The 15465-nt window shown below is 39.2% G+C and overlaps 1 protein-coding gene across 1 annotated transcript in view; it reads left to right on the top strand.

Annotated features, from left to right (window-relative positions):
* The window catches only part of NECAB1 (N-terminal EF-hand calcium binding protein 1), a 185672-nt gene that overhangs the window by 168269 nt on the left and 1938 nt on the right, over window positions 1-15465 (top strand). Inside the window, exons 11-12 of the mRNA XM_045895594.3 lie at window positions 12003-12080; window positions 13160-13251. Coding sequence (XP_045751550.1) covers window positions 12003-12080; window positions 13160-13251 — 170 coding nt within the window. The remainder of the gene's footprint in view (window positions 1-12002; window positions 12081-13159; window positions 13252-15465) is intronic.

Genomic DNA, 15465 nt, shown 5'->3' with positions numbered 1-15465 from the left:
TAGAGTTGCTCATAATATGTTCTTATAATTGTTTGTATTTCTTTGGTGTTGGTTGTGATCTCTCCTCTTTCATTCATGATTTTGTTGATTTGGGTCATTTCTCTTTTCTTTTTGATAAGTCTGGGCAGGGGTTTATCTCTTTTCTTTTTGATAAGTCTGGCCAGTCTTGTTGGTTCTTTCAAAGAACCAGCTCCTATTTCGTTGATCTGTTCTACTGTTCTTTTGGTTTCTATTTCATTGATTTCTGCTCTGATCTTTATTATTTCTCTTCTCCTGCTGGGTTTAGGCTTTATTTGCTGTTCTTTCTCCAGCTCCTTTAGGTGTAGGGTTAGGTTGTGTATTTGAGACCTTTCTTGTTTCTTGAGAAAGGCTTGTATTGCTATATACTTTCCTCTTAGGACTGCCTTTGCTGCATCCCAAAGATTTTGAATAGTTGTGTTTTCATTTTCATTGGTTTCCATGAATTTTTAAAATTCTTCTTTAATTTCCTGGTTGACCCATTCATTCTTTAGTAGGATGCTCTTTAGCCTCCATGTATTTGAGTTCTTTCCAACTTTCCTCTTGTGATTGAGTTCTAGTTTCAAAGTACTGTGGTCTGAAAATAGTCAGGTAATGATCCCAGTCTTTTGGTACCAGTTGAGACCTGATTTGTGACCTAGGATGTGATCTATTCTGGAGAATGTTCCATGGGCACTAGAGAAGAATGTGTATTCCATTGCTTTGGGATGGAATGTTCTGAATATGTCTGTGAAGTCCATTTGGTCCAGTGTGTCATTTAAAGTCTTTATTTCCTTGTTGATCTTTTGCTTAGATGATCTGTCCATTTCAGTGAGGGGTATGTTAAAGTCCCCCACTCTTATTGTATTGTTGTCAATGTGTTTCTTTGCTTTTGTTATTAATTGGCTTATATAAATGGCCGCTCCCATGTTAGGGGCATAGGTATTTACAATAGATCTTCTCTTTGGATAGATCCTTTAAGTAGGATATAGTGTCCTTCCTCATCTCTTATTACAGTCTTTGGTTTAAAATCTAATTTGTCTGATATAAGGATTGCCACCCCAGCTTTCTTTTGGTGTCCATTAGCATGGTAAATGGTTTTCCACCCCCTCACTTTCAATCTGGGGGTGTCTTTGGTTCTAATATGAGTCTCTTGCAGACAGCATATCGATGAGTCTTGTTTCTTTATTGAATCGGATAGCCTGTGTCTTTTGATTGGGGCATTTAGCCCATTCACATTCAGGGTAACTATTGAAAGATATGAATTTAGTGCCATTGTATTGCCTGCAAGGGGACTGTTACTGAATATTGTCTGTGTTCCTTTCTGGTCTATGTTGCTTTTAGGCTCTCTCTTTGCTTAGAGGACCCCTTTCAATATTTCTTGTAGGGCTGGTTTCGTGTTTGCAAATTCCTTTAGTTTTTGTTTGTCCTGGAAGCTTTATATCTCTCCTTCTATTTTCAATGACAGCCTAGCTGGATATAGTATTCTTGGCTGCATATTTTTCTCATTTAGTGCTCTGACTATATCCTGCCAGTCCTTTCTGGCCTGCCCGGTCTCTGTGGATAGGTCTGTTGCCAATCTAATGTTTCTACCCTTGTAGGTTACATATCTCTTCTCCCGAGCTGCTTTCAGGATTTTCTCTTTGTCCTGAGACTTGTAAGTTTTACTATTAGATGTCGGGGTGTTGACCTATTTTTATTGATTTTGAGAGGGGTTCTCTGTGCCTCCTGGATTTTGATGCCTGTTTCCTTCCCCAAATTAGGGAAGTTCTCTGCTATAATTTGCTCCAATATACCTTCTGCCCCTCTCTTTCTTTCTTCTTCTTCTGGGAATCCAATTATTCTAATGTTGTTTCATCTTATGGTATCACTTATCTCTCAAATTCTGCCCTCGTGATCCAGTAGTTGTTTATCTCTCTTTTTCTCAGCTTCTTTATTTTCCATCATTTGGTCTTCTATATCACTGATTCTCTCTTCTGCCTCATTTATCCTAGCAGTTAGCGCCCCCATTTTTGATTGCACCTCATTAATAGCCTTTTTGATTTCGACTTCGTTAGATTTTAGTTCTTTTATTTCTCCAGAAAGGGTTTCTATAATAACTTCCATGCTTTTTTCAAGCCCAGCTAGTATCTTTAAAGTTATGATTCTAAACTCTAGATCCGACATCGTACTAATATCCGTATTGAGTAGGTCCCTGGCAGTCAGTACCACCTCTTGTTCTTTTCGTTGAGGTGATTTTTTCTGTCTTGTCATTTTGTCCAGAGGAGAATAGGTGCATGAGAGAACAAAATGCTAACAGGGTAACAGCGTCCCCAGAAAATATACTCTAAACAAATCAGAAAAGACCTGAAGCCAGGGGAAAAGAAAGGGAAAGAAAGAAAAAAGAAAAAGAAAAAGATAAAAACACAAAAACAGAACAAAACATAAAAAAACGGAGTATGATCAAATATGATCAGGCTGGTGCATAGATCAGTGCCACACACTAGATTTTGGTTGTATTTCGGTCTGTTAGAAGAAAGTGCCTCCCAAAATTTTAAAGAAAGAAAAACTTATATATGTACAAAAATAAGGGTTGATATGATGAAGGGATGGAATATGACTGTAAAGATGAAAATTATAAAAAATTTTATAAAAGGAATTGATAAGTTTTTTGAAAAAAGAAAGAAGAGGATTTTTTTTTAAAAAAAGGAGAGAATGTGATCAGGCGGGAGAGTAGAACAAAACCATACACTAGAGATCTAGGGTATATTTTGATCTGTTAGAAGAAACTATGTCAAAATTTTAAAGAGAGAACAACTTATATATATATGCCAAAAATACGGGTAACTACTATGAAGGGATAGAATATGACACTAAAAATGAAAAATAAAAATGTTCTTTAAAAAAGGGATTGATAAGATGTTGGTTGAAAAAGGGAAAAAGAAAAATTAAAAAAAAAAAAAAGACAGTTAAAAAAAAAATTAACTTTGAAAGACTAAAGAATCATGGTAAAAAAAGCCATGGATTCTATGTGCAGTAGTCCCCTAGCGCTGGAGTTCTGCCGTTCTCATTGATCAATAAACTTGGTCTTGGCTGGCTGTTCTCGCTGATCTTCTGGGGGAGGGATCTGTTGCCGTGGTTCCCAAATGTCTTTGCCGGAGGCGGAATTGCCCCGCCCTTGCCGGTCAGGGCTAAGTAATCTGCTCGGGTTTGCTCCTGGGAGCTTTTGTTCCCTGCAAGCTTTCTGTACAGCTTTGGAGGCCGAGAGTGAAAATGGCGGCCTCCCAATCTCCACCCCAGAGGAGCCGAGAACTCAGGGCCTCACTCCTCAGTGAGCCCCCAGAGAAAAGCAGTCAATCACTCCCGTCTCCCCGGTCCGGCCGCACTCCGTGCTCACCCGGCCTGTGACCGAACGTTTCTATCTCTGGCACCCGACCCCGTGTGGAGTCTCCAAACCCAGCAGATCCCTGCGGTGCACTCCTGCGCTGCTCCTTCTGGGGGAGGAAGGGGAGTCTCCCCAGATCCGCCACTTGTTGGGTCCCTGCTGGAGGAGCAGTGGCCCGACTGTGCCGCGGATCACAGTTTATGGCAACCCCAAGCTGAGAGCCCGCGCCTCGGCTCTGTCTCTGCAGCCGGCTTCCCCGCTCAGATACCTGGGAGCTCTGCCGCACTCAGCACCCCCAGTCTTTCTGTGACCCCGAGGGTCCTGAGACCACACTGTCCCATGAGGGTTCCACCCCCTGCTTAGCCACTGGAGTGACGTCCCTCAGCAGAGCTGACTTCTAGAAGTTCCGATTTTGTGCTCCACGGCTCTATCATTTGCCAGAAGTGGCTTACGGAGGCCCCTCCCTTACCATCTAGCCTCCCAAATATTGCCTCAGATTCACTTCTCCGCATGTCCTACCTTCCAGAAAGTGGTCACTTTTCTGTTCAGAGAGTTGTTGCTATTCTTTTCTCTGATCTCCTGTTGAGTTCATAGGTGTTCAGAATGGTTTGATCCCTATCCAGCTCAATTCCTGAGACCAGACGAAATCCAGGTCTCCTACTCCTCCACCATCTCACTCCGCCCCCCTAGAACATTTCTGATTAGCATATTCACCCATGTCCCTTTGAGCCAAAAATCTTTCAAAATGCTTTCGGTTCAGCCATCTGGCTCTTCACTAGATGGCCTGTAGTCGAGAAGAAAGGGAAGGGAGCAATACCAACAGGCCCTCCTGTTATGTCTGAGCCTCAGGATGCAAGCATTTCCCAGAAGCCCTTGCTTCCCAGCAGACATTCCTTGGTATCTCATTGGCCCAGCTCAAGTCACATGGTCATTCCTGACTCCAGGGGAGGTGAGGAAACCAGTATCCAACGAAAAGAGTGAGATGTCTCAGTCCAGTGCTGACTGGTACATTGGATAATGCTGTGAACTCAACAGTGGCAGGGTTCTGTTAAGAAAGAGGTGAGAGTAATAGCTGGGCAACAGACAGTGTCTGCTGTATCACCCCCACAGTCACTGTGAAGGTAAAATTCCTTAATCCATGTAGAGTGCTTAGACCAGGGTCTGGAACAGAGCAATACGTGGTAACAACTGTCACCATCGCTGTTAGAGCGTATAATAATATAACAATTATCATCATTATTATTGGCTTGCTGCTTTACATTGTTTTCACAGATATGTCTTTTTCCTTCAGTTTTTTTTTGTTTTTTTTTTTCCTCTGGTCTTGTTTTTTCTCCAGTTCCTTTTACTTCTGTCATGCTCCTCAGCTTTAACACCATTTAAGACTTAGCCTTTGTAACTGCTCATTCCATGGAAATGCCACTTTCTTCTGGGCTATTGAGCTAACAGCTAATTAAAAACACAAAATTTGCCAAGGACTGGGCTAAGCACTCTACATGCAACACTTTAATCCTCCTAGTACTGTTATTATCACCATTTTACAGGTGAGGAAACTGAGGTAAGTAATGGGCCCAGAGTGACAAAGCTACTAAGTTGTAGAGAAGGGTAGGCCTGCTGTGCTGTACTTCAAACCACTGCCCGATCACGCTGATGCTTCCTTCAGTCCTTTAAAAGCTTGAGAATGATGCTAAAATTTTTTGAATTTCTTACAGTTTTATGGATGTCCAGAAAAATGGGAGGTCCAGATCGCAAGATAAATTGGTTTTTAATGTAATAAGTAATATAAATGAATCAGGTTAGAGCAGGCGGTTCTTGAAGAGCTTAAAATGCTAAGCTGGGTATTTTAAACTTTATCCTAAAAAAACAGTCATGGGTTGAAATTTGTCCATTACATTGTCAAATTATGTTTGGGGATTACAGACTCTTTGAGACTATTGTGGAAGCTATGTATTTTCTTTCCAGAAAAAAAAAAAAAATGATAGCACATTAATTTGCAGCTCATTTCCGGGATTTCCAGGAAACACTCCCCCGACCTCCACTCATTCATGAACTCCTAGAATTAGAAAATCCCTGATTTCACTTTTCATCCAATTCCTTTGATTCTCTTATAAATCATTCCCTAGAAAGTCTGAAATTGAGCCAACAATATTTGCTACATCATACCTTAATTAAGCAAGCTAGATAAACAACTATGAAAAACTTATTTACAGGCAAAGAGCTAAAGGAAAAAAGTATTAAAATTTCTGTGTGTAGTTACCACCACCTGCTGGTCACACTTAGGTAAACCCTAAACTACATTTAGCTTGACTTTTACACTGGTACATTCTTTATTCTCTTTTAAATCAAGATCCTTGCTGTTAGTTTATACTCTCATTTTGATTTCCAATCTGAATATAAAACTTTAGACTGAACAAGCTGGACTTAGGGAATTTATTTTTTTAATTTTAATTCCAGTACTCATGGAATTTCTTTCTCTGAAATAATTTGCTTAGCATTATACTCTCTAAATCCATTCATGTTGTTGCAAATGGCAAGATTCTATTCTTTTTATGGCTAATATTCCATTGTGTGAGTGTAAATAATGTTGCAATAAACATAGGGGTGCATATATCATTTCGAATTAGTGTTTTTTGTATTGTGTAAATACCCAGTAGTGGAATTACTGGGTATTATGGTAATTCTATTTTGAATTTTTTGAGGAACCTCAAACTCTTTCCCACAGTGGCTGCATCAGTTTGCATACCCACAAACCGTGTACAAGGGTTCCTTTTTCTCCACATCCTTGCCAACTCTTGTTTGTCATGTTTTTTATTTTAGCCATTCTCATAGGTGTGAGGTAATATCTCATCGTGGTTTTGATTAGCATTTCCCTGAGGATTAGTGATGTTGAGCATCTTTTCATGTGTCTGTTGGCCATCTGGATGTCTTCTTTGGAGAAATGTCTGCTCATGTCTTCTGCCCATTTTTAATTAGATTATTTGTAGGGTTTTTGTGTTGAGTTGTATAAGTTTTTTATGTGTTTTGCATACTAACCCTTTATCAGATATGCCATTTGTAGTTATCTTCTCCCATTCCATAGGCTGCCTCTTTGTTGATTGTTTGCTGTGCAGAAGCTTTTTATTTTGATTTGGTCCTAATAGTTTATTTTTACTTTTGTTTCCCTTGCCTCAGGAGACATATCTAGAAAAATGTTGCTAAGGCTGATGTCAGAGAACTTATTGCCTGTGCTCTCTTCTAGGATTTTTATGGTTAGAGGTCTCACACTTAGATCATTAATCCATTTTGAGTTTATTTTTTGTGTATGGCGTAAGAAAGTGGTCCAGTTTGCATGTGACTGTCCAGTTTTCCCAATACCATTTATTGAAAAGATTCTTTTTCCCAATGCATATTCTTGCCTCCTTTAATTAATTGACCATATAATCATGGTGGGTTTATTTCTGGGTTGTCTGTGCTGTCCCATTGATCTATGTGTGTATTTTTGTGCCAGTACCATAGTGCTTTGATTCTGATAGGTTTGTAGTATAACTTGAAATCTGGGATTGTGATACCTCCAGCTTTGCTTTTTTCAAGATTGCTTTGGCTATTCAGAGTCTTTTGTGGTTCCATATAAATTTAGGATTATTTGTTCTAGCTCTGTGAAAAATGCTAATGGTCTTTTGACAGGGATTGCATTAAATTTGTAGATTGCTTTGGGTAATATGGCCATTTGAACAATATTGGTGTTCCCAATCCATGAGCATGAATGTCTTCCCATTTGTTTGCACCTTCAGTTTCTTTTGTCAGTGTTTTATAGTTTTCAGAGTACAGGTCTTTCACCTCCTTGGTTAAGTTTACTCCTATGTATTTTATTTTTGATGTAAATGGGATTGGTTTCTAAATTTTTCTTTTTGCTACTTCATTATTAGTGTATAGAAATGCAACAGATTTCTCTCTGTTGATTTTCTATCCTGTGGTGACCTTACTAAATTCACTTATCACTTCTAGCAGTTTTTTGGTGGAGTCTTTAGGGTTTTCTGTATATAGTATCATGTCATCTGCAAATAGTGAAAGTCTTACTCCTTCCTTACTATTTGGATGCTTTTTATTCCTTTTTTGTTGTCTGATTGCTGTAGCTAGGACTTTCAGTACTATTAAGTTGAAATAGTACTATGGTGAAAGTGGACATCCTTGTCTTATTCCTGATCTTAGGGGGAAAGCTCTCAGTTTTTCCCTATTGAGTATGATGTTCACTGTGAGTTTTTCATATATGTTGAGGTATGTTCCCTCTAAACCTACTTTGTTGAGAGTTTTTATCATGAATGGGTTCTGTCCTTTGTCAATGCTTTTTCTACATTTATTGAAATGATTATATAGTTTTTATCCTTTTTCTTAGTGATGTGGTATATTTACATTGATTGATTTGTGAAATTTTGAACCACCCTTGCATCCAAGGGATAAATCCCACTTGATTGTGGTGAATGATTTTTTTAATATATTGTTGGATTTGGTTTGTTAATATTTTATTGAGGAATTTTGCATCTATGTTCTTCAGAGATATTGGTTTGTAGTTCTCTTTTATTCTCTTTTATTGTAGTATCTTTATCTGGTTTTGGTATCAGGGTAATACTGGCTTTATAGAATGAATTTGGAAGCTTTGCCTCCTTTTCTATTTTTTTGGAATAGTTTGAGAATAGGTATTCACTCTTCCTTAAATGTTTGGTAGAATTCACCTATGAAGCCATCTGGTCCTGGACTTTTGTTTGTTGGAGTTTTTTGATTACTGATGCAATTTCATTGCTAGTAATCAGTCTGTTTAAATTTTCTGTTTCTTTCTTCTTCAGTTTTGGGAAGTTCTGTTTCTAGGAATTTATCCATTTATCCTAGTTGTCTACCCCCAAATTTTAGGTATATGGTGCCATACTTTACAACCTTTTGTGAGTCTCTTGACCAGTTTTTACATATGTACTTAATTTTACTCTTTTGTGCTTCTTTTCTTACTCCTACTTATGGTCTTTGCTTTCCACTCAGAGAGTCCCCTTTAACATTTCTTGTACGGCTGGTTTAATGGTAATAAATTTAGCTTTTGTCTGGGAAACTCTTTCTCTCTCCTTCTATTCTGAATGATAGCCTTGCTGGATAGAGTATTCTTGGCTGCAGATTCTTTTGTTTCAGCACTTTGAATGTATCACACCACTCTTTTCCAGCCTGTAACTTTTTGCTGAAAAATCAGCTCATAGCTTTGTGTGGTTTCCCTTATATATAACTGTTTTCTTTTTTTCTTGCTGCTTTTAAATTCTCTCTCACTACTTTTTGCCATTTTAATTATTATGTGTCATTGTGTGGACCTTCTTGGGTTGATTTCATTAGGGTCTTTCTGTGCTTTTTGGATCTGGATATCTGTTTCCTTCCCTAGAATCAGGAGGTTTCAGTTATTATTTATTCAAATAAATTTTCTGCCCTGTTTTCCCTCTCTTCTACTTCTGGGATCCCTATAATGTGAATGTTAGTAAACTTGATGGTGTTGCTGAGATCCCTAAGTCTATATTCATTTTGTATTATTTTTTTCTTTCTCCTGTTCAGCTTGATTGCTTTCCATTACTGTCCTCCCAAGTCACTGGTCTGTTTTTCTGCATCCTCTAGTCTCCTTATTCCATCTAGTGTATTTTTATTTCATTTATTGAGTTCATTTCTAATTATTTTTTTTATGTTTTCTGTCTCACTGTTAAGGGTCTCACCGATGTCCTCCACTCTTTTCTCATATCCGGTAAGTATCTTTATGATCAGTACTTTACATTCTCCATCAGGCATATTACTTATCTCCATTTCAGTTAGGCCTCTTGCTGTGATTTTGTCCTATTCTTCCATTTGGGGTGCGTTCCTCTGTCTCTTCATTTGTCTCTGTCTGTTACTATGTATTAGGAAAGTCAGCTCTGTCTCCTGCTCCTGAAAGTAGTGGCCTTATGAAGAAGAGGTCCTGTAGTGCCCTCCATTGCAGTGTCCCTTGTTCACCTGAACTGGCACTTCAAGGGTGTGTCTCCTGTGTTTCGTGCACACTGCTATTGTGACTGAGCCACTTTTTCCTTCAGTCCAGTCATCAGCAATGGCTCTCTTAGCCTGTTGTCAGCAGTAGTCTGGTCCCTGTGCTGTTAGTGAGCCAGTCTTGGGCTGCCTTGGGCTTGAGTTGAGTCAGACCAGACATTTGCCAGAAATATAGTAGCACTGAACGCAGGGCACTTTCACTGTTTTGTCTCCCGAGAAGTTTTTGTTCATTGTTGAGCAGGGCTTGCAGTCAGACCAGACGTCTGCCCTCAGCCCACTGCTAGGGCTGTAGTTGGACTGGTGTGTATGTGGTTATCTCCCCCTTTCCCAGGGGCAGGCGTCACTGAGTGGTGCTGGCCTCTCAGAGCTGCTTGTACACAGCCAAGCTTATGGCTCTGCTTTGGATGGGCTCTGGCCAAGAGCATCTAGGAGGGGGCAGATCTGCCGAACAGGGGCTGGATGTGTGGTGTTAGCAAGGTTTGTCCTGGTCTGCTGTGGGAAGGACCTGCAGCCACCAGAACCAAGACAGGCCAAGTTGGAGAGGGTGGATCTGCCTAAGTGCAGGGATGCAGGGGGGGTGGGGCTGGGCAGGATGCACAGTATTAGCAAGTTACGTAGGGATTGTCCATGCTGCTCTGGTTCCCACAGGTGGCTGTGCATTTATACTGGGGATCAGGGAAGGGAAACGGCACCTGCCTGTTCCTGTGTTCCTGGAGAAGTCTGCCAATGATCCCTGCCCCTCCAGCACATGCCCTGAAATTAGTAAACAAGTATACTCCAGGCATTTTTTCAAACTGCTGCTTCTATCCTGTATCTTCATGGGGCTGTTTGTTGTGCTCTTTAAGGGTAGGGATTCAGAATCCCTCCAGGCTCTCCCAGAGCCAACCCTGCTGATTTTTTACATTCTAAGTTTTAAGACCCACTGGTTGTAAGAACTCATGAAATTTGGCCCTTCTGATTTTCAAAGCCAAATTCATCTTCCCCTTGCAGGCTTCCCACTGTGAGGGTCTGTTTCTCTCTCCTCTACCCCTATGTGTCCCTCCCCTCTGCCGGCAGTCCAACGGTCCCTGTAGCTCCCAACAGTTAGATGTGATCTCTTCTCTACATTTAGCTATGGAGAATCTGTTCTGCCAGTCTATGGGTCATTTTCTGAATTACTTATACTGAGGTGGCTGTCATCTAGTTCTATCGTGGGACAAGGTGAATTTAGGGTCCTCGTACTCCACCATCTTCCCTGGAAGTCCCTGGAATTAATTTTTTAAAGGCATCTTTATATTTGTCTCCCAGTCTCCCTTAAATTTATAAATCTCTCCCCTTCTCCTTTCTACCTTAATTTGGATCTTTGTCATCACTCACCTAAGCGATTTCATGACCTTTCTAGCTTTTCTTCCTGTGTTTTATTGACTATTCTCCATGGGATACCTCACACCACCATCAGAAGGATCTTTTAAAACCCACCTCTAACCCTGATACCTCCCTGTTTTAAATCCTTCCATGGTTCTTTATTGCTCCAGGATTAAATCCAGCCTTCACCCCAATGGGTCTTTTCAGCACACCCCCAATCCAACTCCTCCAAAACACATTGCATAGCCTTTTAGCCATTCTCAGGCTGGTCAGAGAATTGCAAGGAACAAATTTGCCCTAAATTGGAAAAGCACACAAAGAAAAAACTACAATTATGGCTAGAATGTGGACTCTCAAAGTCGGGAGAGAAAATTGAGGTGTGTGTGTGAGAGAGAGAGAGAGAATGAACCATGGGCACTGGCAAACCAGAAGCCTTGCAGCAGTCTATCCAAGGAGAGATAAGGCCAGGAATTTGGAAAGAGCTATGGAGGCAGACAGGATTCAAAGAGCTGCACTTGAGGGCAGGGGCAGTGGCATGCACTCAAGTTTTTGGAACCATAACACAACAGATAATCTTTTGAATGAATGAAATTTTACAGAAGTTGTATTTGTGATGTCTATAATATACTGAGATGATTTTCATGATGCCAAACCAGAAAATTAAAAAATGTCAAACAATACAGACATTGAACTAATCACTTCTTCACAAAACTTTCATTTTCATGCAGGCACCATAGGTGTTTCCAATATGAATATGTAAGCTTGTTTCATACCACATACAGAGATGATTTAAAAAGTTTTTTTTTTTTTTTTAAGATTTTATTTATTTGACAGAGAGAGACAAAGCGAGAGAGGGAACACAAGCAGGGGGAGTGGGAGAGGGAGAAGCAGGCTTCCCGCGGAGCAGGGAGCCCGATGTGGGGCTCGATCCCAGGACCCTGGGATCATGACCTGAGCCAAAGGCAGACGCTTTAATGACTGAGCCACCCAGGCGCCCCTAGAAAAGTTAGTTTTCTCCTTAGGGCACCTGTGTGGCTGTCAGTTAAGCATCCAACTCTTGATTTCAGCTCAGGTCATGATCTCAGGGTTGTGAGATCAAGTCCCATGTAGGGCTCCTTGCTCATCGTGAACCGTGCTTGAGATTCTCTCCCTCTGCCTCTCCCTCCACTCGAGCTTGCTTGCACTCTCTAAAATAACTAAAATCTTTTTAAAAAAAGAAAAATTAGTTTCTTCTTGTCTTTAATTTCCTGTGGCTACTTACGCTTTTTCCTTTCCATTTCAGTATTTCCATACAGAAGCTTTCCAATGAATCTCGGTACATAATTTATGAGTTTTGGGAGAACAGCAGTGTGTGGAATAGGTAAGTAATAACAGGCTTTTGGGGGGGGGGCAGGGAGAGGGAAATATATGTAATGTTTTTAGAACTTGTAGGAAAAGCTCTGTTCCTTTTACCTCACCTTAAAATCTGTCCCATTTGTTCGTTTTCCTAAGTCCCACCCTTTTAGGAATTTATCTCATGGATTAGAAACCACTTTCTTCTTAAAGCACAAATACTTTTGATAATGATCCTACTTTAACTATAACCATTTTACTGATGCTTTCAAGTAAGAGTTAGATATGGGTCGTGGGTGTCTAAAGTGTCAGGAGGGTGGGTGGACAAAGGACACAGAAAAGGAAGGATGAGAAAATTTTACTTTCTAATTTTTCATAGATTCTGTGGTATTTTACTTTAGAACTATATATAACGGTTAAGACCATTATAGCTTAATGTCTTTAAACTGCAAAAAAAAGGGGGGGGGGAAATTAAAGACATTGTTTGGAAACGATTAAAAAATCAACATCTCTTGGTAACTATTCTACGGTATGTAATGTGTATCAAATCATGTTGTACAAGTAATAGAATACCTGGAAATTTAGTTATACATATTTCACCTAAAAGTTTTTTGTGACTATTTTAAAACTATAATACATAATGACACCAATAGAATTTCAAACACAGAAGGGAGCTTTAAAGGCAACTTACTCAATTTTGTACTCCAGGCCTACACTTTAAGATAGATGATTTTTCTTTTTTTTCCCTAGAAAGAGAAAATCTATAGTCTCTCTTCTTAGCTATCCTATTTTTTTAATCATCCGGACAGCCAAAATATTCTTTCTTCTGTTTAAACTTCTTTCTGTAATTAAAGTCTTTCTCCTTTTGTTCTATTTTCCACGGGATTAATGTTCTTCTGTTTTTAAAAGTCTTTAAGAAGTTTTTTTTCTGATGACAATTGTTAAATTACTTTTAAGGCTAAATAACCAGAAAAAGAAGTCTATATTCAGACACTTAATCCAAATCATCCAAAACCTTGCCATCTTGATGAATTCAAACTCTGTTGCACTCTACTTAGAAAGATTGTAATAAAAGTGTACAACCTTAACCTATAATTATTTATACAGCCACCTTCAGACGAATTATAGCAAGACATTCCAAAGAAGCAACGTGGATTTCTTGGAAACTCCAGAACTCACATCTACTATGCTAGTTCCTGGTAATTATCCTGGTTTCACAGTGCTTCTATATGCTTTTGTATTGTCTTTTGCTTTTTAAAAGATAGTATTTTCTTACCCCCAAACTTGATCAGTGGTGCTCTCTTTATTAGATCTTAAAATCTAAAAGTGGGGGGAAGAAATAAGAGATCTATATATTCTATTATCTTTACTCCTTAGTTGATCCTGTTTGTATTCCTGACTATATTAAACTTAATATTAGTCCTTTTCTGGTCACATTCAGTAATCTAACGAACTTGAAGTCAAATCAGGACATTTCCAAAAAAATTATTCAAATGCTTTACCATATTATAATTTAGTATATTGAATAAATTTGAAATGTGTGACCTATAGACTGCAGATTAGAATTATGCTGGAAATATTTTAATAGCTATTAAAATATTATTTGTAATTGGAAAGCAGAGTGGAAAGAGAAATTTGAAATGAAATTGTCTAAGAAGTCTGGCCTGGCCAAGGCTTAAGATAATTGAGAACCAAAATTCATTTTTTCATCTACCCTTCCAGTCACCAATTAAATATATTTAATGAGTGTTTTATGAGCTAGGTACTGGGGATACTGGGGTGCTTAGCCTTACTAGTGCTGAGTTCCATTTTGAATAAACATTATGTCGGGAGCTAGAGAGAATGCAAAGTAAAAATTTAGTCCCTTCCCATAAAATGCTTTCTGTTCAGTAGGAAAGACAAATGCTTGCAGAAAAAAAACAAGCTCAATAGTTACTGCTGTTTATAATATGCATGTGGATTTAGAGAAGGGTTTGCTTCTTTAACAGTTTTTTAAAAAGAGATGACTCTGGAGCTGGAACTTAAAATGTGAGTTGGGCAAATAAAGATGGAGGAAACTTTGCTAGAAATAAATTGTAGACATGAACAAATGCAAGAAATGTTAAATGTTCTTGGCTAATTGGTGCAAAGGTAAGACTAAGGCATAGGGCTTATATGTTACCTGTAGAGAGAGAAGAGTGTAGGAAATGAGGTCGAAAATACAATGAGTTTAAACTTAGTAATAAGGAATCATTAAAGATTTTTGAGAGGGGTAGTGAATGCTCTAATCAGTAGTAATTGGCAGGAGGGAGAAAGGTGAGTATCATGGAGAGGTGAGAGACTTGGTCAGGTAGGGCAATAATCTAGGCCAGGAAAAAAAAAGGCACCTGAACCAGGAGCTACCCAGAGAGTTCCCTTGCCAATACAGTTTTCAGGAGTTAACCACGGCAAGTTGATATTTGAAGCCTGAATTTAGTGAGAAAGGGTATAGGTAAAAAAAAAAAAAAAATACCTGACAGAAGCCTAGGAAAATGCCTTTATTTAAAAGGGAGGGAGGGCGCCTGGGTGGCTCAGTTGGTTAAGCGACTGCCTTCGGCTCAGGTCATGATCCTGGAGTCCCTGGATCGAGTCCCGCATTGGGCTCCCTGCTCGGCAGGGAGTCTGCTTCTCCCTCTGACCCTCCCCCTCTCATGTGCTCTCTCTCATTCTCTCTCAAATAAATAAATAAAATCTTAAAATAAAAAATAAAAAAAAATAAAAGGGAGGGAAAAGCCTCCTTTATTAAGGAGACAGAGGGGAACCACTCAGAGGTGGAGAATCAGAGTAGTAGATAAGCAAGGAAACCAAAAGAGAAATAACCGTGCAAGGCACAGTGCTTGTCAGGGGCCTGTGTAGTGGGGTGGGACTGAAGAGAATGGGACTGAAAACTGGATTTGACAAGAGGTCACTGTTCAAGAGAACAGTTTCAATACAGTGGTAGGAATTTAAAAATTGGGGTAGATTTTGATGGATTGGGGAATAAATGGAAAGTGAAAAGATAAATTCTGGAATTGAAGGTAGGTGAAATGGGGGAGATCAGGTGTGAATGCTTTCCAGTCAGCAGACCTATCATCTCTGCCTGAGCTTTAAGTATATACTTACTCTAGCTCTTAAGGACAGATTTGTGGACTTGCAAAATTTCTCCTGCTGAATATCTCTGATTTAATCCTCAAATAAGAAAACCATTAATATGGCTGAATTTTTTCTATTATTCTTTCTCTCTCACAGTATTCCCTAATTTAGAGAGAAAAGTTGGGCACAAATAATATTGGATCAGTTCTTATTCTCAGAACCCAAATTCAATGCAGTTTAATGCCTTTTTTGTTACCCTATTTTGCATTAATTTTCTTATCACATCTAATTTCAAAAGTGACCACTGAAATTTGGAAGAACAA

Source organism: Mirounga angustirostris, unplaced genomic scaffold (assembly GCF_029215605.1).
Source record: "Mirounga angustirostris isolate CCGP_5_RB_7025 unplaced genomic scaffold, mMirAng1.0.hap1 SCAF_4, whole genome shotgun sequence".
NCBI classification, from domain to species: Eukaryota; Metazoa; Chordata; class Mammalia; order Carnivora; family Phocidae; genus Mirounga; species Mirounga angustirostris.
Note: the sequence above shows the minus strand (reverse complement) of the source record. Positions and strands in the feature narration are given on the sequence as shown.